Here is a 19,701-nt window from a genome sequence, read left to right on the forward strand (position 1 = left end):
GATTAAGACTCCATGTGGGACATGGATTTAGCTTGAATATACCCCAGTCCTTATAATGGGACCTGGCAGGTGGGAAGTGCTGAACAAGTACTATTAAAAAGAAAAAAAATAGCAGTGAGTGGATTGGGGGGGTGGGTGCTGTTACAGTTCAAGATTTTGGGGAGGTAGGGTGCAAGCACATATCGGAGGGTGCTAAGAACATTTTCCTTTAGGCAGAGAGGCAGAGACGTGTGCACTGGAAGGAAGGACGTTGAATCCCAGGGTTGGGGAAAGAGGGAATCAGAATCTGCACAGTATTGGGGAGGGGAGGTGGAAGGTGGGCACTCCCCCTCTCCTTTTGGGACCCTGGCAGGGATAGAACTCAGTCTGACCCACGGGTCCCAGCTGCCTCCTTTCTGTTCCAGAGGGTCTGCTCTCCTCATCGGTGGTATTTATTGAGCATTTACTGTATGCAGAGCACTGTGGTAAGCACTCGGGAGAGTCCCATGCAATGGAGTTGGTAGACAGGTTCCCTGCCCAAAACAAATGTACGGTGTTGTCCCGTCTCCCCGCAGGGACCCAGGCGTCCCTCCCCGTGTGGGCGGGAACGCGCTGTCCGTCTCGGGCCTCTGGGGCCGTCCCCCCCGGGGGGGAGACTATAAGTTGGTAGCCCACGGCTCTCCCCCCGCATGCTCTCCCCGGATCCTCCGATTGGGGTCGGCTACGTTTGGCGCTTGGGGGGGTCCCGGGCCTCCAGCCTCCGGCGAGCTGTCCGGGGGACGGTGGCCCTCCGCGATGGAGTCCCCGGGACTGCTGGGTCTCTGGGCCCTGCTGTGCTGGTCGGTGGGTGAGTCGGGGGGAGCGGAGGGGAGTTTGTAGGGGGTGGGGGAAGGGCGGAGGTGGTCAGCGCTGCCCGGGGGTCCGTCCTCTCCCCCCACTCCTTCCCAGGCTCCGCCCTGACCTGTTACCGCTGCCTGCTGGAGATGGCCAACAGCACCTGCCTGCTGGACGCCGGGACCTGCAGCCTAAGGGGCCGCGCCGCCTGCATCATCATCAGCATCCACCGACGTGAGGGACCCCGAACCCAGGACCACCCCTCTCCTGTCCCGCGCTTCCCCGCCGGCCTTAAAAGGGGTCTCTCCAACCCCGCGGCCCGGCGGGCCCGGAGGGAGGGAGGGAGGGAGGGAGGGGGCCACAGGGCCTGTACGGACCCTCTGATCTCCTTGCCTCTCCCCTGTGGGTGGGAAGGAAGGGGACCGGGAGGAGAGGAGGGGGACAAGAGAAGAGGGGAAAACGGGGGAAGGGGGACAGGGAGGGAGAGGAGAGGAAGGGAGTTAAGGTGAAGGGAGAGCCGCACAGGTCCACCAGAGGAGAAGGGAGGTCCTGGTCCGGCCCAGCCCCGAAGGGTGGGGCCTGGCGGCGGTGGGGCTGGGCCGGAGGCTGAGCCGCCCTCCCACCCGCCCCGCTCGCCTCGGCAGCCCGAGACCCCCCGCACCTCATCAGCGACTGCCGGGCCGGTAACCGGCTGCTGGACTGCGCCGCCACCCAGGCCTCGCCCATCCCGGGCCACTGGGTGTCCAGCCTCTGCTGCCTGGAGAACATGTGCAACCACCCCGACCACCGCAACCTCACCCGGCCCCGCTACCCCGCCCACCACCCGGCCCTCACCGACCAGATCATCTTCCCGCCCACCGCCCCGCCGCCCACCTCCCCGCCGCCCCCCACCTCCCCGCCGCCCCCCACCCGCGCCAAGAAACCCCCACCCCGCAGGAGACCCAGCGGCAGAAAGCCGCCCCGGAGGCCCCCGGCCGGCTCCGCCTTCTGGGAGGTGAGGGAGGACTCACCGGCCCGGGACCCCCCTTCGCTCCTCCCCCAGCCCCAAACTGCTGCCCTCACCGCCCCCCCATCCCGCTCCGTGAATGGCACTTAGTGAGCGCTTACTGGGCGCAGAGCACTATCCTAAGCACTTGGAAGAGCCCAATCCGAGGGAGTCGGTAGACGCGATCGCTGCCCTGGAGGAGCTTACGGCCTAGAGCCCCCTACCCAGCTGCTGCCCCTCCGGGCCAGCCTTCCCCGGGCCCTCTCCCCTTCCCACCCGTTCCTGCCTCCTCTCTGTCCCTCCACCCATTTCCCGTCCACCCCAGCTTGAGGCTCTCACGGGGGCGGGGGGTCGACCCCCCAGTAAACCAGCAGTCCGAGGTCTCTCTTCCCTCAGGTGTGTCTGGAGTAGGAGTGGGGTCTGTCCCCCCGCCCCCCAGATCCCCTTCCCCCAGATGGCCTGACCGCACTTGCTCCTTGCCCCAGACTGTGCCAGGGGCAACAAGGACCGGGCTTTCTTATTTGGATGATATTTTTATCCAGAGGTCTAGGGATTTCAGTTTGGGCCAGTGGGGGAGGGAGATGAGGCTGGCCGGGGTGAGGGGAAGAAGGGGTTTGGAGCTGCCGGAGATTACACCACCAGTTGCTGAAATCTTGGGGGCTCCAGGGTCTTGAATCTGGGGCTAGTGGGGAGAGAGGGAAAGGGGGAGAGACAGGAAGAGGGCAGAGAGAGGAGAGGCAGAGAGAGGGTGAGACCAAGAAAAGAGAGACTCAGAATTTGGGAAGGGGAAACCAAAATCCAGAAGTATGGAAACAAAACGAGCAACAATTATCTCAGAGGCCGGAGTCCCCGCAGTGGTCCCTTAGGGATCGAGCATCCTCCGGAGCCATAAGACCCAAGTTCTGATCCTGGCCCTGCTACTTTCCTGCTGTGACCTTGGGTGAGTCACTTCACTTCTCTGTGCCTCAAGTATCATCTGTAAAATGGAGATTAAAAACCCATTCCCCTCCAAATTAGACTGTGAGCCCAGTGTGGGACGGGGACCGTGTCTGATCCGATCGTCTTGTATCTACTCCGAGTGCTCAGCACAGCACTAGAGACAAAACTTGATAAATGCTCCAAAGATTATGATTATCATTAACGACACTCCTGGGTAATGGTACTTGGAATCTGCCCGGGGAGCAAGCTGAGCCCTCCCTGTAACCCCTGGTGACCTTCCTGCTGTGGGTGAGGGGATGGGGATATTGCAGGAGGATTGGCCATCCCCTTGGCGGTGGGTGTAGGCAGGCTGGGGGCTGGGCCTGGGTGGTGACTCCATGGTTCTAGAGAAAGCAGGGGGTGAAGGGGTCGGGAGGCGGAACCTGTAAATCCAGCATCAACTTTCAACTGCTCACTTCTGGAGCCGAGAAAGCATCATCCTTCTGAGGAGAAGGGGGGCCGCCTATTCCGACCCACTGACCCCATAGGCTCCAGACTCATTCAATCTGGCCATCTCCGCCCATGGCCCCTGCTGCGTCTCCACAAAACGGAGGCCCCGGATGCGGGCCTGCTGTGCTCTGGGGGAAGCCCAGGGGCCACGGCCCAAGTCCTCGCCGGGCCTCACGGCCCCTAGTCCTGCACCACCCCCTGCAATCATTCTCTCTCAACCTCCTCCAGCCCACCCTGACCCCATGGCTCACCAACTGGCCCTTAAAGGCCCTTCTGCTGCCTCTAGACTGTAAGCTTGTTGTAGGCAGGAAATGTGTCTGTTATACCGTCGTCTCCCCCACACTTAGTACAGTGCTCTGCACAGAGTAAGTGCTCAATAAATACAACCGAATGATACTGCCGCCATCCTCTCCCACCACCCTCTGTGCCCGAACTCCCGACGGCACTTCGCTGGCTAAGCGCCCCCGAACCTTCTGAACCTGAGGGCCGGGACAGGGCTGAGGCCGGCGATCCACGTTGCTGTCCAGCCACGGCCACCAGATCGGACCTCCCCTCTCCCGGTGCCCCACAAGCCGGCTGGCCTGCCCCGTGCCCTCCACCTTAGGCAAGCTGCCCCGGGCTCCGGGAATTCCTGGGATGAGAACTTGGCCCTGGCCCACTCCGATGCCACCCCTAGGAGCGGGTGGAGATGAACCTGGCCAGGTGCGGGTCGTGGCACCTCATTCCCCAGCCCGGGCCTGAGCTCAGAACTTGGATCAGGGATAGCACACCCGCCATGTCTGCCGCTGGAGTGACAGGGAGGCAGGGACAGGGTACGCCGGGCTGCTGCGGACCCCGAGATCAGGGAGGGTGACTGGGCCGGGGCCTGGCCAGGACCTGGAAGAAGTTGCCCTGGCCCTTTTGTGGGGTGCAATCTCCCCTCCCCCAGCTCACCTCCACGTTGTCTCCGGGGTCAGAAGACGGGGGCGGGGGGAGGGCCTGGCTCTCGCCCCCATCAGCACCAGCCTGACTCTGGGGGACCTTTTCTGCCATTTTATTCCACAGTTTCTGGACACAATAATGACTCCTCTTTTAACTTAAACTAAAAACCAGGGCTGGGGGTGAGAGGTGGGGGGAGAAAAGCACACACAACCCAGGATGGAGGCCGCAGGGGCCAGGGCGGGGGACAGGGGGGGCGAAAGGGCAGGGCTCAGCGGATGGTCTTGACGGGGCTCTTGAAGTTGCTGGCGGCCTGGAGCTGCAACTGATAGGCCATGGGGTGGATTTTGAACCCGTAGAGCCTGTGGGGGAACACGGAGAAGGTGGATGGAGGGGGTCGGGGGAGCAGAACCGAGATCCAAGCCCGGGGCGGAATAGCCCTCCTCCCCCAGGACCCTAGGGCCCCTCGACCCCCACCAAGCCCCTGGCCCCCGGGCGCACCTGGGCACGAACTGGTTGGCAGGCCGCTTGGGCCGGTATTCGGGGTGCACCATGAAGAGCATGTGGGGGAAACCGGTGCCGAAGTAGGCCCCGTCTGTGTGGTGGTGCCGGGAAGACTTGGGCGTGTACACGTCCATGCACTTGGGGCAGTAGAGCTTCACCATGGCTTCTCCGGGAATGTCCGACAGGCCTGGGGGAAGCCAGCACAGGGGCTCGGGTCAGACTGTGTGCGTGTCTTGGTGGGTGGGGAGGGGATGCCGCCGGCTCCCTCCCCACCCACCCCGGGGTGCTCCCTCCCGCTTCTGCCCGCACTTACCGATGGGCAGCATGGGCTGGTTCTCGCAGTACACCCGGGGGCAGTACCCAAAATCTCCTTGTTGGTATTTCTCCAGCTGGTGGGGGGTGGGGAGGGGAAGAGGGTTGGGTGGGGCGACCGGCTCTCCCGGGGGGGCCGCCAGGGTTGGGGGAGGGGAGACTGGGGACGGAGCCCGCCTCGCACCCGCCCGCCTGCCTCTCACCATCTGGGCGATGCCGCGGTTGGTGAGGATGTAGCGGGCGTGGATCAGGCCGTACAACATCTCGGCCGCCTGCTCGATCAGGTCGCTCTGGTTTGGATTGTCCTCCAGCTCCTCGTCTGGAACACAGGCCCCGCCTATGAGCGCCCGCCCCCCAGGCCCACCCCCAGCCCAGAACCCGGGGAGCTCAGGGTGGGGACGGGGCTGGGACTAACCGGGCTCCAGGTCCAGGATCATGTCCAGTGCCTGGCGATAGTGCGGCACCTGCTCGTTGAGGCCCGTCAGATTGAACTTGTCCTGGATGTAATCTTCATCCACCTGAGGGGGTCATCACTAGAGTCAGGGGGGAGCTGGCGGGAAGCCCCTCCCCACCGCCCAAGCCCCCTGAATCCACACCCGCGGGCCCTGCAGACCAGAGCGCCTGGGGTCTGAGGGATCTCTGGCGCACGAGACACCAACCTCTCCCCGACCGGGGGTTTCCACTCCCCCCAGTCTGCTCCCGCGGCTGCTCAGCTCCTTTCTCCTGGGGGGGAACTCCCACGGGTCACCCCCAGCCTGAAGCCCCGCTCCCCTTGCCCCGAGAGAACCCTGCCACGTGAGCTGGGGCTGCCGGTCGGGAGTCCCTGCGGGCTCAGGTATGGCCACCTCTGCCCAGTGGGTCCACCCGAGGGCGGCCGGACCCTGAGTCCTCCCGGCAGTCCAGGGAACGACCCCGATGCCCTGGAGAGAGTGAACCCAACGCCCGGGAGGGCATGCTGCTCGGCCCAAGCCCCCTTCTGGTTTGACTTGGGACCCCGGGATCCCAAGACATCCACACCTCGGGGCCGCTAGCCCCCAGACCTCTCTGGGCCCCCAAACAATGGCTCTCTCGTGGCCCACCATGCTCGCAATGAGAAGCCGGCAGCCGCGGCACTGCCCTTTACCCTCAAAGTCCGAGGGCCTAGAGTGGCTCCCCTTAAACTCCTGAGGGAGTCCCACCAGGCTGGGCCAAGAGGAGCGGGAACCTAGCCAGGATCGTCTCCGGGGGTGGTAGGTGGGTCTGAAAACACGAGAGTCCCGGGCCGGGCGGGAGGAAGCCGGAGTCGGGGTGGGAAGTGCAAAAGCCAGGGGCCTAAAGGGGCAGGATGCCAGGGTGTCCAAGGGTATGGGGAGCTGGATGGGGGTGGGAGGGTGGTGTTCTGGGGCAGGGGCTATGAACCTCCAGGAAAGAAGTGGGGGAGGGGAGAAGGAGTTGGAAGTTGGGGAATAAAAGGGCAGGGCGATGGCTAGAGCGGAAAAGGCTGGCATGGTGGCAGAGAGCGGCCGTGAGAAAGTGAGCAGGGGGATGTGGAGAACAAGGGGAAGGGGGCCGCGGGGAGACCTCACCTCACAAAAGAACTCGTTGCCACGGAGACCACAGAACCAGGAAATCCAAGACACCTCCTCCGAGCTGCTCATCTTCACGTCTCCTGGGGGCGGGGGGGCGGTCTTAAGAGGGCAGTCTGCTTCCCCCCCCCTTCTCCCCCTCCTCCCCTCCCCCCGGGCCCGGCGGCGCCCCCCAGCTGCCTCCCCGGGCCGGGGCAGGCCCCGACCCCTTCCAGCCTCACGCTGGGGGGGCGCCCAACCCGGACCCCCCCCCCCCCCCAGCCTCCAGCCCCCGGGGCGGTCCGACCCCGGCCCCCGCTCCCCGGCCCCCGCTCTCCGCCCCCTTCCCCTCGGGCCAGGAGACCCCGTGGCCCGCCCGGTCCTCGACTCTCGGGCAGCCCGGGCTGCCCCCTCCGCCCAACTTCGGGCGGCCGCCGGGGTCGGCCGGGGCCCCCGTGCAGGTCGCCCGGGTGCCCCCCCGCTGGCCCCGGGCCGGAGGGGCGAGGACCCCCCCCCCGCACTCCCCCCCCCCGACCCTCTCACCTCCCGGGGAAGGGGCGGGGGGGGCGGGGCGCCGAGGGCGGGAAGGCGAGCTGCTCCCGGCGGCGGCGGCGGCGGAGGCCGCGACCCGGACGGCGGCCGACGGACCGACGGACGCACGGCCGGACGGACGGCCGGACGCGGGGGGGGGAAGGAGGGGGGAAGCGGCGGGAGTGGAAATGGGGGCCGGGCCGGGCCGGGCCGGGAGGGGGCGCAGCGCGCAGATGCCGGGGCGCCGCGGGGCACGACGGGAGTTGTAGTCCGCGCCGGGACGGCGGCGGCGGCCGGGCCCGGGACCCCAAGGCCACAGGGACTCGGACTCCCGGCGGCCCCCGCGCGCCCGCGCCGGGCTCAGCCGCCGGGGCGCCGGGGCCGCGGCCGGAAGCCAACGCCGCAGGGGGAAGGTCAGGGGGGAAACCCGGGCCGGAAGGACAAGCCGGGAGGAGGGCCGCTTTCTAGTCGCCGACGGGGTGCGGAGCACTGGCCCGAGCGCTCGGGAGAGGACAGTGCAACACAGCGGGTAGGCGCCTGCCCTGCCCTGCCCTGCCCTGCCCTGCCCTGCCCACGACGAGCCGGCGGCGTAGAGACATTGGAATCCATCAGTGGTGTTTACCCAGTGCTAACTAGGTGCGGAGCACTGGGCTAAGCGCTTGGGAGAGGACGGTTCAGCGGAGTTGGTAGTCGGGTTCCCTGCCCCCCACGGGCCTTACAGTCATTCATTCATTCAGTAGTATTTATTGAGCGCTTACTATGTGCAGAGCACTGGACTAAGCGCTTGGAATGAGCAAGTCGGCAACAGATACAGTCCCTGCCGTTTGACGTGTTTACAGTCTAATCGGGGGAGACGGACAGACAAGAACAATGGCAATAAATAGAGTCGAGGGGAAGAATATCTCGTAAAAACAATGGCAACTAAATAGAATCAAGGCGATGTATATTTCATTAACTAAATTAACTAAATAGGGTAATGAAAATATATACAGTTGAGCAGACGAGTACAGTGCTGAGGGGATGGCAAGGGAGAGGGGGAGGAGCAGAGGGAGATGGGGGGAAAAGAGGGTTAAGCTGCGGAGAGGTGAAGGGGGGGTGGTAGAGGGAGTAGAGGGAGAAGGGGAGCTCAGTCTGGGAAGGCCTTACAGTCGACAGGCGAGGAGCAGGGAAATCTGGCGGGAACTCACCGTTGCCTCTAAGTCGGATTTCTTGAATCCCGCCCCCGTGCAGGGCGCTGTGCTCTGCATTTGGGAGACCCCACTTTTTTCTTGGTGGTATCACTGAAGGGCTTACTGTGTGCCAGCCACTCTCCCAAGCGCCGGGGTGAATACAAGCCGATCGAGTTAGACCCAGTCCCTGCCCCACATGGAGGCGCTCGGTCTTAATCCCCATTTTACAGATGAAGGAACCGAGGCCCAGAGAAGTGGAGGGCCTTGCCCGAGGTCACACAGCAGATGCGTGATGGAGCTGGGATTAAAACTCAGGTCCCAGGCCCATGACCTTTCCCCTAAACCGCGCTGCTTCTCTTTATTGTGTACCGACTCTGAGAAAGCACTCTCTTCTGTGCCTGGGAGCACACAATAGTCAGTGGGCGGGATCCCTGCCCCCCAGGGAGTTTACAGTTCAGCATGGGAGATAGACCCTAAAATAAATTAAGCTCACGGTGGGCAGGGAACACGTCTACCAACTCTGTTACATTGTAGAGAAGCAGCATGGCCTAGCGGGCCTGGGGGTCAGAAGGTCACGGGATCTAACCCTGGCTCTGCCACGTCTGCTGTGTGACTTTGGGCAAGTCATTTAACTTCTCTGTGCTTTGGTTCCCTCATCTGTAAAATGGGGATTTAAGACGGTGAGCCCTAGGTGGGACCTGGACTGTGTCCAACCCAATTATCTTGTATCTACCCCAATGCCCGGGACAGTGCCTGGCACATAGTGCTTATTAGTAGTACTCTCGTAAATGCTTACCGCTCCGCACACTGTAAGCACTCAATAAATACCACTGATTGATTGAGGTGGTAATAGAGTTTAAGTTACAGATTTAAGTGTTATGGGGGGGGGGGGCGGGATGACGAGTACAAGACTGTTAGCTCCTTGGGGGCAGGGAACAAGTTTACTATCCCAACTATCCCAAGTGCTTAACACATAGTAAGTACTCAATAAACCAATCACATTTATTGAGTATTTACTATGGGCAGAGCACTGTACTAAGGGCTCGGGAGAGTACACTCTAACAACAGACACGTTCCAGCCCACAATGGGATTAAATGCTCAAGTGGGGCATGGGCGAAGTGGCAGCTGGGGGACGGGGCATAGGGTGGGGAGGTGGACTGTATTCTCCTAAGCGCTAGTCTAGTGCTCCGCAGACGGTAAGATCTCGACGAACCACTGATTGACTGGTTGATTAAATGCTCGAGTGGGACAGAAGTGCAGTGGCGGCGGGGGGAGGGAGACTAGAGCGGGGAGGTGTCACCTTCTCCAGAGCGTTTGGTGCAGTGCTCCGCACACGGTAAACCCTCAATAAATACCACCAACTGCCTGGAGATGTGAATGCCGAAGCTCGCTTCCCTCCCAGTCCCAGCCCTCGTTCGGTTCCTTGACGCCAATCCCCGTGCCCCCGGTGTCCCTCCGGCCTCCCCCGTCCAGCCCATCGGCTCCCCGCCCCGCCGCCCCCGGGGCCGGGAGGGGGAGTGGTTAGGCCCAGACGCTCCCCGTGCGGCCCACGAGAGAGACTACCTGTCAGCGGGCCAACTAGCCTGGCGTTTGCCCCTCTCCCCTTCTCCATGTCCCCGCGCCTGGAGCCCCGGCCTTGGGCGGGGGTCTCTATGTACCCGATGGACGCCGCTTAGGGTGAAGGTGAGGGGTGAGCTCGCCTTCGTTGGCTTAACGGAAGGATACACTTAGACGGGGTCCGGCCCACCTTCCCCCGGGGAGGGGGCCCCGCGGAGGGCGGGAAGACCCGTCGGGTGGGCCACCCCCACCAGGGGCCAAGGGCACTGTGGGGCGCCGGTCAACGAGTCGTCGAACGCGCCCAACGGCCGGGGCCGCGGCACGCGCTGAGGCGGGGCCCGCGCAGGCGCTCTCGGCCTCCGACGCCCTCTGGCGGGGGCCATGATGTGTCCGCCTGCGCCGCGGCTTTTCCGTACGCTGGGGCCACTTCCGCTTCCGGTGGGCTTCGTACGCAGGCGCGGGGCGCCCGCCGATCCGGACGGCCCTCGGCCCCTCGGAGGGGGTAAGCGCCTCCGCGCAGGGGTCGTGGGACTTAAAGGGCCAGACCCCTTTGGAATCGGTACGGTCGCCCGGGGCGGGACCTCGTCACGATAATAATGTTAATCTTCGTATTTGTTAAGCGCTTACTCTGGGCAGGGCGCTGTTCTAAGCGCTGGGGGAGATACAGGGTCATCGGGTTGTCCCACGTGAGTTCACAGTCTTCATCCCCATTTTCCAGATGAGGGAACTGAGGCCCAGAGAAGTGAAGTGACTGGCCCGAGGTCACATAGCAGACGAGTGGCAGAGTCGGGATTAGAACCCAGGTCCTTCCGACTCTCGGGCCCGGCTGCTTCGTGGTCTTCAGTGGTACGTTCCCAAGGGCCCCACACAGTGCAAACGGCAGGGGCACTTGATCTATCCATCAGTGCTGTCTATTAATAATGTTGGTATTTGTGAAGCGCTTACTAGGTGCCGAGCACTGTTCCAAGCGCTGGGGGAGATACGGGGTAATCAGGTTGTCCCACGTGGGGCTCACACACTTTTAATCCCCATTTTACAGATGAGGGAACTGAGGCACAGAGAAGTGAAGTGACTTGCCCACAGTCACACAGCTGACAAGTGGCAGAGCCGGGTGTCGAACTCATGACCTCTGACTCCGAAGCCCAGGCGCTTTCCACTGAGCCACGCCGCTTCTGTTTATTGAGCACTTACTATATGCAGAGCGCTGCACGCAATGCCCGGCAGAGTCCAATACAGCAGAATTGGTGGACACAAGGCCCACCCACCAAGAGCTCACAGTCTACAGGGGGAGGCGGGCTTTTTCTTTCTTTACATGGTATTTGTTAAGCGCTTACTATGTGCCAGGGACCATACTGAGGGCTGGACTCGGTACATAGAAGCAGCATGGCCCTGTGTGGGAGAGGGACTTTGTTCAACCTGATTAGCTTGCTTCTTAGTACAGCGCTTAGTACAGTAATACAGAATTTAGTACAGTACTCTCCCCCGCCTCAAAGCCTTATTGAAGGCTCATCCCATTCATTCATTCTTTCATTCAGTCGTGCTTACTGTGTGCAAAGCACTATATCAAATACTTGGGAGAATGCAATATAATGTTAAACAGACATATTCCTTGCCCACAACGATCTCCCTGACTAAGCCCTCCTTTCCTCTTCTCCCACTTCCTTCTGCATTGCCCTGACTTGCTCCCTTTATTCATCCCTTCTCCCAGCCTCCCAGCACTTATTTCCATAGCCATCATTTCTTTATACATATATATGTTTATATTAATGTCTGTCTTCCCCTCTACACTGTAAGTTCATTGTGGGCAGGGAATATGTTATGTTGTTACTCTCCCAAGCGCTTAGTACAGTGCTGTGCACGCAGTGAGCGCTCAATAAAGACAATCGATTGATTGATGAGCATTTAAATAAGGCTTTGAAGGTGGGGAGAGCGGTGGTCTGTTGGAAGTGAAGAGGGAGGGGATTTGTAGGCAGAAGGGAGGGTTGTGAGCAAGAGGTCAGCGACGGGAGAGATGAGGCTATTTGGATATAAGGGAAATGAAGACTCTTTGTCCCATTAGGAGATCCCACCAACAGAGCCCATTTCCCGAAGACGCCACTCTGCCCCAAGGCTCCGATCGTCCGATCGTCCGCTCAGGCTCCAGGACGGAGCTTCGCTGCTCATCGCCCCACAGGAGGCTCGACCGTTTCCCCAAGGCTTCCCCAGGGTCCGGGGTGCAGGAGGCCGTCCTCACGGGGTCTCCCAGAGGGGCGGCTCGGCCTCCGAAGAGCCCGGCGCTTTCCTCTCTCCCACGGCCATGACCCACCCCACCCTGATCGCCTTCACCCCGGCGCAGGACCCCGGCGACCTGTGGAAAGATGGGGAGCAGCGGCCCCAGCAGCCCCCCGAGCCGAGCCGGGGGTCCCCCCTGGATGGGGACGCGGCTCGCAGCTTCTATGAAGACTTGGTGGGCGCGGGGAGCCCCCTGAGGGCCCGGCGGACCCCCGCGGGGCGGACCGATGAGGGGAAGGAAAGGAGGAGGGGTGGCGGGCGGGACCGCGGGGGGCCAGGGACTCGGCCGCCCGCGGGCCGGACCCTCCCGAGGCTCCTGAAGGCGGCCCAGGACGGGGACGTCGAGGCCCTGCGGGGGCTGTTGGAGCCGGGCGGGGGCGGGGACGTGAACGCCCACGACGCCTTCTGGTGGACCCCGCTGATGTGCGCGGCCCGGGCGGGGAGGGCCGACGCCGTGCGCTTCCTGCTGAGCCGTGGGGCCGCCTGGGTGGGGGTCTGCGAGCCCGGCGGTCGGGACGCGGCCCAGCTGGCCGAGGAGGCGGGCTTCCCTGAGGTGGCCAGGCTGGTGAGGGACAGCGGCCGACCGCGGCCTCCGGAGACCAGGTGAGCCCCCGTCGTGATGCTTGCGGAATTCGTGGAGCGCCTACTGTGAGCCAAGCGCTGGGGTGGGCGGGATGGTCTCCCACCAGATTGGACTGATCTCTCAGATCTCTAGACTATAAGCTTGTATCTAGACTGCAAGCTCATTGTGGGCAGGAAATGCTTCTCTTTATTGTCATAATGTACTCTCTCAAGTGCGTAGTACAGTGCTCTGCACACATTCATTCATTAATTCAATAGTATTTATTGAGCGCTTAGTATGTGCAGAGCACTGTACTAAGCACTTGGAATGTACAATTCAGCAACAGATAGAGACAATCCCTGCCCATTGACAGGCTTACAGTCTAATCGGGGGAGACAGAGAGACAAAAACAATAGCAATAAATAGAATCAACACAATAAGCGCTCAATAAATATGACTGAATGAATGAATGAATGAATGAATGAATCGGACACGGTCCCAAGTCCCTCGTGGGCTAAGAGGGAGGGAGAACACGTATTTGAGCCCGGCAGTTTGGCAGGGGAAACTGAGGCACAGAGCCATTCAGTGCCCCTGGCCTCACAGCAGGAACCTTTTTTTTGTTTTCAATGGCATTTGTCAAGCGCTTACTAGGTGCCAGGCACTGTATTGAGGACCGGAGTAGATCCAAGTAGATCAGGTTGGTCACAGTCCCTGTCCCTCAGGGGCCTCCCAGTCTTAATCCCCATTTTACAGATAAGGAAACTGAGGCCCAGAGAAATGAAGCGACTTGCCCAAGGGTTCACGGCAGACCCGTGGCGGAGCCGGCATTAGAGCCCAGGTCCTCCGACTCCCGGGCCTGGACTCTTTCCATTAGGTCGTGCCGCTTCTCCATTGTAAAGTAGTCTTGCCTCTCCCATTCCCCACCACCCCCCATCCCCAAATCCCCCCAGAAGCCCCGCCCTCTGGCCCCCGCTCACCCAGCCGCCTCTCCCTCCAGGTCGCCCTCGCCTGAACCCCGCTACTGTGACGTCTGCCAGACCTGCTTCCGAGACGCCAACCACGCCAGTTCCACCGCCCACCTGCTGGCCCTGCCCCGTGGGCCCCGCCCCCCGCACCCGCCGCCGGGGTTTCCCGTGTCCAGCCCGGGCTTCCGGCTGCTGCTGCGGGGGGGCTGGGAGCCGGGGACGGGGCTGGGGCCCCACGGCCAGGGCCGGGCGGAGCCCGTGGCCACTGTCCTCAAACGGGACCAGGAGGGGCTGGGCTACGGGCAGCCCCCCCGCCCCCGCGTCACCCACTTCCCCGCCGGGGACCCTCGGGCAGTGAGGGGGCCGGACCGGGACCTCCGGACCCCCAGGGCCGCCACGCTGGGCAAGAGGAAGGAGAAACGGCGGGAAGAGAAGAGCCGGGCCTGGGAGCGCAACCTGAGGACCTACATGAACCTTGACTTCTGACCTCTGGCCCCGTGGCCCTCAACCCTCGGTATCTGAGAACTCTAACTCATGGGTACCCCTGCCTCCCCCAGGCTGAGGAAAACTTTGATTTCCAGCTCCTCCGACGTGGACCCTGCTCCCTCTGGCCTCCGCGGGCTCTGATCCCTGGCTTTCTCAGGCCCAACTCTCACCTTTGTACTGTGGCCTAGGTGGATCAGCTCAGGGCGGGGGCAGGGCAGGGGAATAAACTCTTCCTCTTTCCTGTTTATTTGTGTGGGATAGGGATGGGTGGGGGGGGGAAGGAAGAGCGGTTGAGGGTGCGATTCTGGCCCGGTGATCAGGTCTGAAGGGAGCAGAGCCCAGGGGGCTGGGCTCTGTACCGAACGTTGTCTCCTTCCTCCTGGAAGGACTGAGGGGTGGGCTGGGGAGAGACGGGAGAAGAGAAAGACCTGCCCTCCTTTGTACAGTTCTCCCTACTGGTTACCCCTTCCTCCCCAAAACTCCACTCTCTTGCCCCTTACCCCTTCACCCTCTTCTCCCTTGGGCCTCCAGTCCCAGATCCCCTCTGGCGCCCATAGCACCCCTTCTTTTTTACCTGGTATTTATTAAGCACTTACTATGTGCCAGGCGGTGCATTAAATGCCAGACTCATGTTGGACACAGTCCATGTCCCACATGGGGCTCCCAGTCATAATCCCCATTTTGCAGATGAGGGAGCTGAGGCCCGGAGAAGTGAAGTGACCTGCCTGAGACCCCTCAGCAGACAGGTGGCGGAGCCGGGATGAGAACCCAGGTCCTTCTGACTCCCAGGCCCAGACACTACCCACTAGGCCACGCTGCTTCCGTTGATTGGTGTATGGTCTCCTCACCCGGGTCATGTAATGCTCCCCCGAAAAGGACTGCTATTCACCATTATAAGTCTGTCAAACACAGAGTGGAATCACTGGCTTGGACAGCTCTGCCCCTGTAGCTCTTCTGATAATAATAATAATATTAGTTGTGGTGTTTGTTAAGTGCTTACTGTGTGCCAGGTACTGTACTAAGCACTGGGGAAGATACAAGCAAATCGGGTTGGACATGGTCCCTGACCCACGTGGGTCTCACAGTCTCAATCCCCACTTTACAGATGGTGGCTCAGCTTCCTTCCTCCAGGATTTTAAGACACCAGGAAGTTGAAGGGACTGTAACCTCCCAACCCTCTAAGCTTCCATCTCCCTTTTTGGACAAATAATCAAGGGTATTTAATGAATGTTAACTGTAGGCAGAGTGCCGAGCTAAGCACTTGGGAGAGTCCAGTACAACAGAGTTGGTCGATATGTTCCCTGCCGCAAGTCTAGACGAGAGGAGGGAGAGTAGTGCTTTCCATCTCCAGAGAGATCAAATGAGAAGCAGCATGACCTATTGGATAGAGCACAGGCCTGGGAGTCAGAGGGACCTGGATTCTACTCTCAACTCCACTACTTGCCTGCTGAGTGACCATGGGCAAGTCACTTTACTTCTCTGGGCCTCAGTTCCCTCCTCGGCAAAATGGCGATTAAGACTGTGAGCCCCATGTGGGACGGGGAATGCATCCAACCTGATTAACTCGTATTTACTCGTTCAGTGCCCCGCACACAGTAAGTGCCCCCTAAATACAATTCATCGATCTACCCTAGTACTTAGTACAGTGTCTGGCACACAGTAAGCACTTAAAGACCATTTTTTAAAAAGTGACCTGCCCCAGATCTTGCGCAGCAGTTGAGCCAGGATTAGAACCCTGGATTCCTGACTAAAGAGAGGGATCCCCCAACTAAGATCTTCAGGGCCCAGAACCCCTGGGCCTCAGTTCCCTCAGCAGCAAAATAGGGATTAAGACTGTGAGCCCCACATGGGACAGGAACTGTGTTCATCCAACCTGATTAGCTAGGTACAGTGCCTTGCACCGCGTAAGTGCTTAACAAAAATAGCATTAAAAAAGACAAACCACAAGAGGCCAGAGAGAAGCCAACAGAATGGTGATGTCTTTCTCTGATGACACCATCTTAGCCACTCCAAGATGGTGCCAAGATCCATTTAGGTCCAAATTAAGGCCCAGATGTAAGGTTTCCAGAAAGGGCCTTTTAAAACCCATCAAGTTTTAAAATAAAACCGTTGTCTTTGATTCTCTGTACGTTTGTTCAGTTATTAATCTCGGCCTCTCCACTTATACAGCCCTTTCCATCTCCCTCTGCTACCCTGGGTGTGAGCTCCTTGAGGGGAAGAAACGGGGTCACTTGTTTATTTTGCACTGTGCAAGTGTTTAGACAGCACAGTGCTCCAGGTGGGCGCTTAATAAATACTACTGTGATTAAGGGGGTGGGTGAGGATTTGGGAGCAGAAGGGCACTGGGGACACCCTCCGGGACCTGACTCCCCCTGCCCTGCCACCTCATCACCTTCTGTGGCTTCCACCGGCTCCTTCCGCCTCTAGACTGTGAGCTCGCTGTGGGCAGGGAAATCATCTACCAAGAGCTCTGCACCCAGACCTGCTCCTCTTTCTCTTCCTCCTCCCTGTGTCTCCCTCCATCTTAGCCCCTTACAGTCTTCAATCAATCAGTGGCATTTATTGAGTGATTACTTGGGGCAGAACCCCGTACTAAGCGCTTTGGGAGAGCCCGATACAGTTGATGGACGGGATCCCTCCCTTCTCCCCCACTCTCATCTTAGCCTCCCCTTACAGGACTTATGTCCATAACTGTAATTTATTCGTTTATATTAATGTCCGTCTCCCCTTCCAGACTGTGAACTCGTCGTGGGCAGGGAATGTGTCTTTATCGTTATACTGTCCTCTCCCGAGTGCTTCGTACAGTGCTCTGCACACAGTACGCATTCAAATAGGACTGACAGACCGCCTCACTTCACTCCACCTCTCCCCTTTCCTCCGCTCTCTCCCCCTCTCTCTGCCTTTCCCCATCTGTCTTCTCTCTCTGCCTCCGTTTATCGTTCTTTCGCCTTCCCCGTCTCCCTCCTGTGTGGGTCGAGCTGCCAAACCTGTAGGCGATTTTTCGGTCCAGCCCAACCCCACCCTCCAGTTGCTCCAGAAATGCCCTCCAAGGATTCCGACGGCTCGATCGATGGTATTCATCGAGCGCGGAGCCGTGTACCGAGCGCTCGGGAGACACGGTCACCCCCCGATCCCTCCCCGGGGGCTGTGGGCCGACCTCTCCTTCCTCTCTGTTCACCTCTAGAAGCTTTGGTGCTGCTGCTGTGGCAGTTGAGACCCTGGCCAGGTCAGAGGCCTCCTCACCCCACTCCCGCTTGGGTCAGAGACCTCCCCCACCCGCCCTCCCCGGTCTCTGGGCCGAGAGGCCCCCTCTCCTCCCTCCCCATCCCCGTCCCTGGGCTGAGAGGCCTCCATGTGGGGCTTCGAGAAGGCCCCGGGCCGGCAGGTGGGTGAGGAAGGGCGCCTCGGCCCGGGATGCCAATCAAAGCCCGGGAGGGGGCCCTGACGGGGAGGGCGGGGCCTGGTGCAGGCGGGCGGGGCCTGGTGCAGGCGGGCGGGGCCTGGTGCAGGCGGGCGGGACCGCGAGGGATGCGGGCGTGGCCTGGCCTTGGCCCCGCCCCGGGGAGGTTCCTCCGGCTCCCTCCGCCCGCCCCCGCCGCATCCCTCGCCGCATCCGGTCTCGGCGGCCCCTGCCCGGACCCCCCGAGGAGGCCCAGACGCTCGCGGGCGCCCAGCGGGGGCCCCGCTCCGCGCCCCCGGCCCCGCTCTGCGGGGGTCGGGCCCCCCCTGAGCTCGGGGGGAGCCCCGGGCCCCGCCTCGCCGGGCGGGTTGACCTCGGGATTCCCCGCCGGCTCCGGGGCCCGCAGCCGCCCCGTCCCGGCCGCATCCCCGGGGGCGCGGGGGTCCGGCCGGGGGACACATCCGGAGGGGCGCCCCCGGCCCCCCGGCGCCGTCGGAGGGGGCGGAGGACAGTCTGGGGAGCCGCCACGCCGACCCTCGGAGCTGCTGACCGGGACCCCGCCGACCAGGTGGCCCGGGACCCCCCGCCTCCGGAGGCGGCCACCTCCGTCCACACCCTGACGCCCCCCGCGACCGGAGAGAAGGTCCCGGAGTTTGGAGGTCACCGGCCCTCGCCTCCTGCCCTCCCCCAGCTGAAGAATCGGGCTTCTCGGGAACGTTGGGATTTGGAGGGGCCCGTCCCTCCGCCCCTCCGCCCGGGGCCGCCCCCATGTTCCTGCGGCGTTTGGCCGGCTGGCTGCCCCGGCCCTGGGGCCGCCAGAAAGCGGGGGACCCCCCCGGGCCCGCCCCCGGCCCCGGGCCCGACCTCCCGAGGCCCGAGAGCTCCCCGGAGAATTCCGGGAGCGAGTGGGACAGCGCCCCGGAGACGGCGGGCGACGGGGAGGACCCCGGGCCCCCCGGGCCTCCCCGGGCCCGCGACGGGTTGGGGGTCCCCCCCGTGCAGCCGGGCCGCCGGCAGAGGCTGCTGGGCTGGATCCGGAGCCGCCGGGCCGGGGAGCTGGGGGGCGGCCCCCAGTTCTCGGGGAGCCTGAGCCCCGCCGAGCGGCTCCGCATCTGCCCCAACCTGACCCGCCACCTCCTGGACCTGCTGCTGTCGGCCCTGCTGGCCCTCAGCTCGCCGCCCCTGCGGGTGCTGCTGGAGGCCCTGGGCTTCCGCGGGCCCGCCGGCCTCTGGCTGCACGGCCTGCTCTCCTTCGTGTTGGCCCTGCACGCCCTCCACGCCCTGCTGGCCCTGCTCACCGCCTACCCCGTCCACTTCGCCTGCCTCTTCGGCCTCCTGCAGGGCCTGGTCCTGGCCGTCAGCCTCAGGGAGGAGGAGGAGGAGGAGGAGGAGGCCGCCTCCGCTCCGAGGGAGGCCGGGGATGGGAGCCGAGAGGCCTGGCCCGATGGAGAGGATGAAGAAGAGGAGGACGTGGAGGGGACCCCAGCCCTCTGACCAGAGACCCGGAGAGGCCCGGGAGCTGCCGGGGAGGCTGGAGATCAGAGACCCCGGAGGGGGATCGGGGGAGTGGACGCCATGGTCCCAGCCCGAGGAGGGGACCGACGGAGACCCCAGCAGAGGCATGGAGACCCCGGGGGGCGGGGACGAGAGGGCCCTGCCCCGGAGTTCACCAGCTGCCGTTTCACCTTTGCTTTTCTTTTTCCTCTTTTTTAAAACCAAAAAAGTGCCCCGTGAGAGGGGTGTCGGGATGGGGATGGGCCTGGGGGAGGCTCTCCCCTCGGGTCAGCACCAGCCACGTTCCCCGTCTCCCTCCCCGAGGAACCACTATAAAGGGAACTTGCCACCTCTCGGTCTCCTCTGTGCGGTCGCCGAGCTGCGGGAGCCGGGAGGGGGAGAGGAGGTGAGCTGCCCGGATACCGGGGGGGGGGACAGTGGGGAGTGGGATCTCGGTCGGGGGTGGGCCGAGGGCGGAGGGGGAGGGAGAGCTGGGAAGTCGGGGGACCCGGGTCCGTAGGACACGGCAGCCCCGAAGACTGGACATCAGATGTTAGGGGAACCAGAGGCCCAAGAGTCGTCCGGATCCCTGGGTTGGGGGAAGGGGACCGGGGCGCAGGTTTCTCCTTGGGCTTTGGGCCCCCTCCTCCCGGGCCCTTCTCCCCAGTACCATCAGAGAAGCCCTCAGTGCAGGTCCGGCGCTTAGTACAGCGCCTGGCACGTAGAAAGCACCGAAAAATACCGTCGTTTAAAAAAGAGAT

The 19,701-nt window shown here is 62.4% G+C and overlaps 3 protein-coding genes across 8 annotated transcripts; 2 read left to right on the forward strand and 1 right to left on the reverse strand.

Annotated features, from left to right (window-relative positions):
• Positions 1-4,243: 4,243 nt before the first annotated feature.
• On the reverse strand, positions 4,244-10,026 carry CSNK2B (casein kinase 2 beta). Of its 3 annotated transcripts, none has more exons than XM_029055401.2 (7): positions 9,864-10,026; positions 6,526-6,608; positions 5,376-5,478; positions 5,164-5,279; positions 4,962-5,037; positions 4,646-4,835; positions 4,244-4,506 (listed from the first exon to the last, which is right to left on the reverse strand). In XM_029055401.2, the coding sequence occupies exons 2-7, from the start codon at positions 6,595-6,597 to the stop codon at positions 4,416-4,418; spliced, it is 648 nt and encodes a 215-aa protein (XP_028911234.1). In that variant the 5' UTR covers positions 6,598-6,608; positions 9,864-10,026; the 3' UTR covers positions 4,244-4,415. The 3 variants fall into 3 exon arrangements, with proteins under 3 accessions (XP_028911234.1, XP_028911232.1, XP_028911233.1); XM_029055399.2 differs by having other exon boundaries at positions 9,769-10,026; XM_029055400.2 differs by lacking the exon at positions 9,864-10,026 and adding an exon at positions 7,048-7,127.
• Positions 7,449-14,293, forward strand: GPANK1 (G-patch domain and ankyrin repeats 1). 4 transcript variants are annotated; one of them, XM_029055382.1, is made up of 3 exons: positions 7,449-7,564; positions 11,822-12,636; positions 13,593-14,293. In XM_029055382.1, exons 2-3 carry the CDS (start codon positions 12,059-12,061, stop codon positions 14,044-14,046), a joined length of 1,032 nt encoding a protein of 343 aa, XP_028911215.1. In that variant the 5' UTR covers positions 7,449-7,564; positions 11,822-12,058; the 3' UTR covers positions 14,047-14,293. The 4 variants fall into 4 exon arrangements, with proteins under 4 accessions (XP_028911215.1, XP_028911218.1, XP_028911216.1 ...); XM_029055385.1 differs by lacking the exon at positions 7,449-7,564 and adding an exon at positions 10,214-10,264; XM_029055383.2 differs by lacking the exon at positions 7,449-7,564 and adding an exon at positions 10,245-10,321.
• A 3,370-nt stretch (positions 14,294-17,663) lies between these two features.
• On the forward strand, positions 17,664-19,292 carry CX5H6orf47 (chromosome X5 C6orf47 homolog). Its single transcript, XM_029055397.2, has one exon. It carries the CDS (start codon positions 18,215-18,217, stop codon positions 18,938-18,940), a length of 726 nt encoding a protein of 241 aa, XP_028911230.1. The 5' UTR covers positions 17,664-18,214; the 3' UTR covers positions 18,941-19,292.
• Positions 19,293-19,701: the final 409 nt, after the last annotated feature.

Source organism: Ornithorhynchus anatinus, chromosome X5 (genome assembly GCF_004115215.2).
Source record: "Ornithorhynchus anatinus isolate Pmale09 chromosome X5, mOrnAna1.pri.v4, whole genome shotgun sequence".
NCBI classification, from domain to species: Eukaryota; Metazoa; Chordata; class Mammalia; order Monotremata; family Ornithorhynchidae; genus Ornithorhynchus; species Ornithorhynchus anatinus.

Excerpts from the sequence above, each read along its gene's own strand:
- CSNK2B (XM_029055399.2), bottom strand. The coding sequence starts at position 9,817 with ATGGAGAAGGGGAGAGGGGCAAACGCCAGGCTAGTTGGCCCGCTGACA. Across the intron at positions 5,280-5,375 it reads GATCCTGGACCTGGAGCCCG|ACGAGGAGCTGGAGGACAAT; the intron begins GTTAGTCCCAGC and ends CCTGTGTTCCAG. Across the intron at positions 4,836-4,961 it reads CCAGCCCATGCTGCCCATCG|GCCTGTCGGACATTCCCGGA; the intron begins GTAAGTGCGGGC and ends GGCTTCCCCCAG.
- GPANK1 (XM_029055382.1), top strand. The coding sequence starts at position 12,059 with ATGACCCACCCCACCCTGATCGCCTTCACCCCGGCGCAGGACCCCGGC. Across the intron at positions 12,637-13,592 it reads CCGCGGCCTCCGGAGACCAG|GTCGCCCTCGCCTGAACCCC; the intron begins GTGAGCCCCCGT and ends CTCTCCCTCCAG.
- CX5H6orf47 (XM_029055397.2), top strand. The coding sequence starts at position 18,215 with ATGTTCCTGCGGCGTTTGGCCGGCTGGCTGCCCCGGCCCTGGGGCCGC.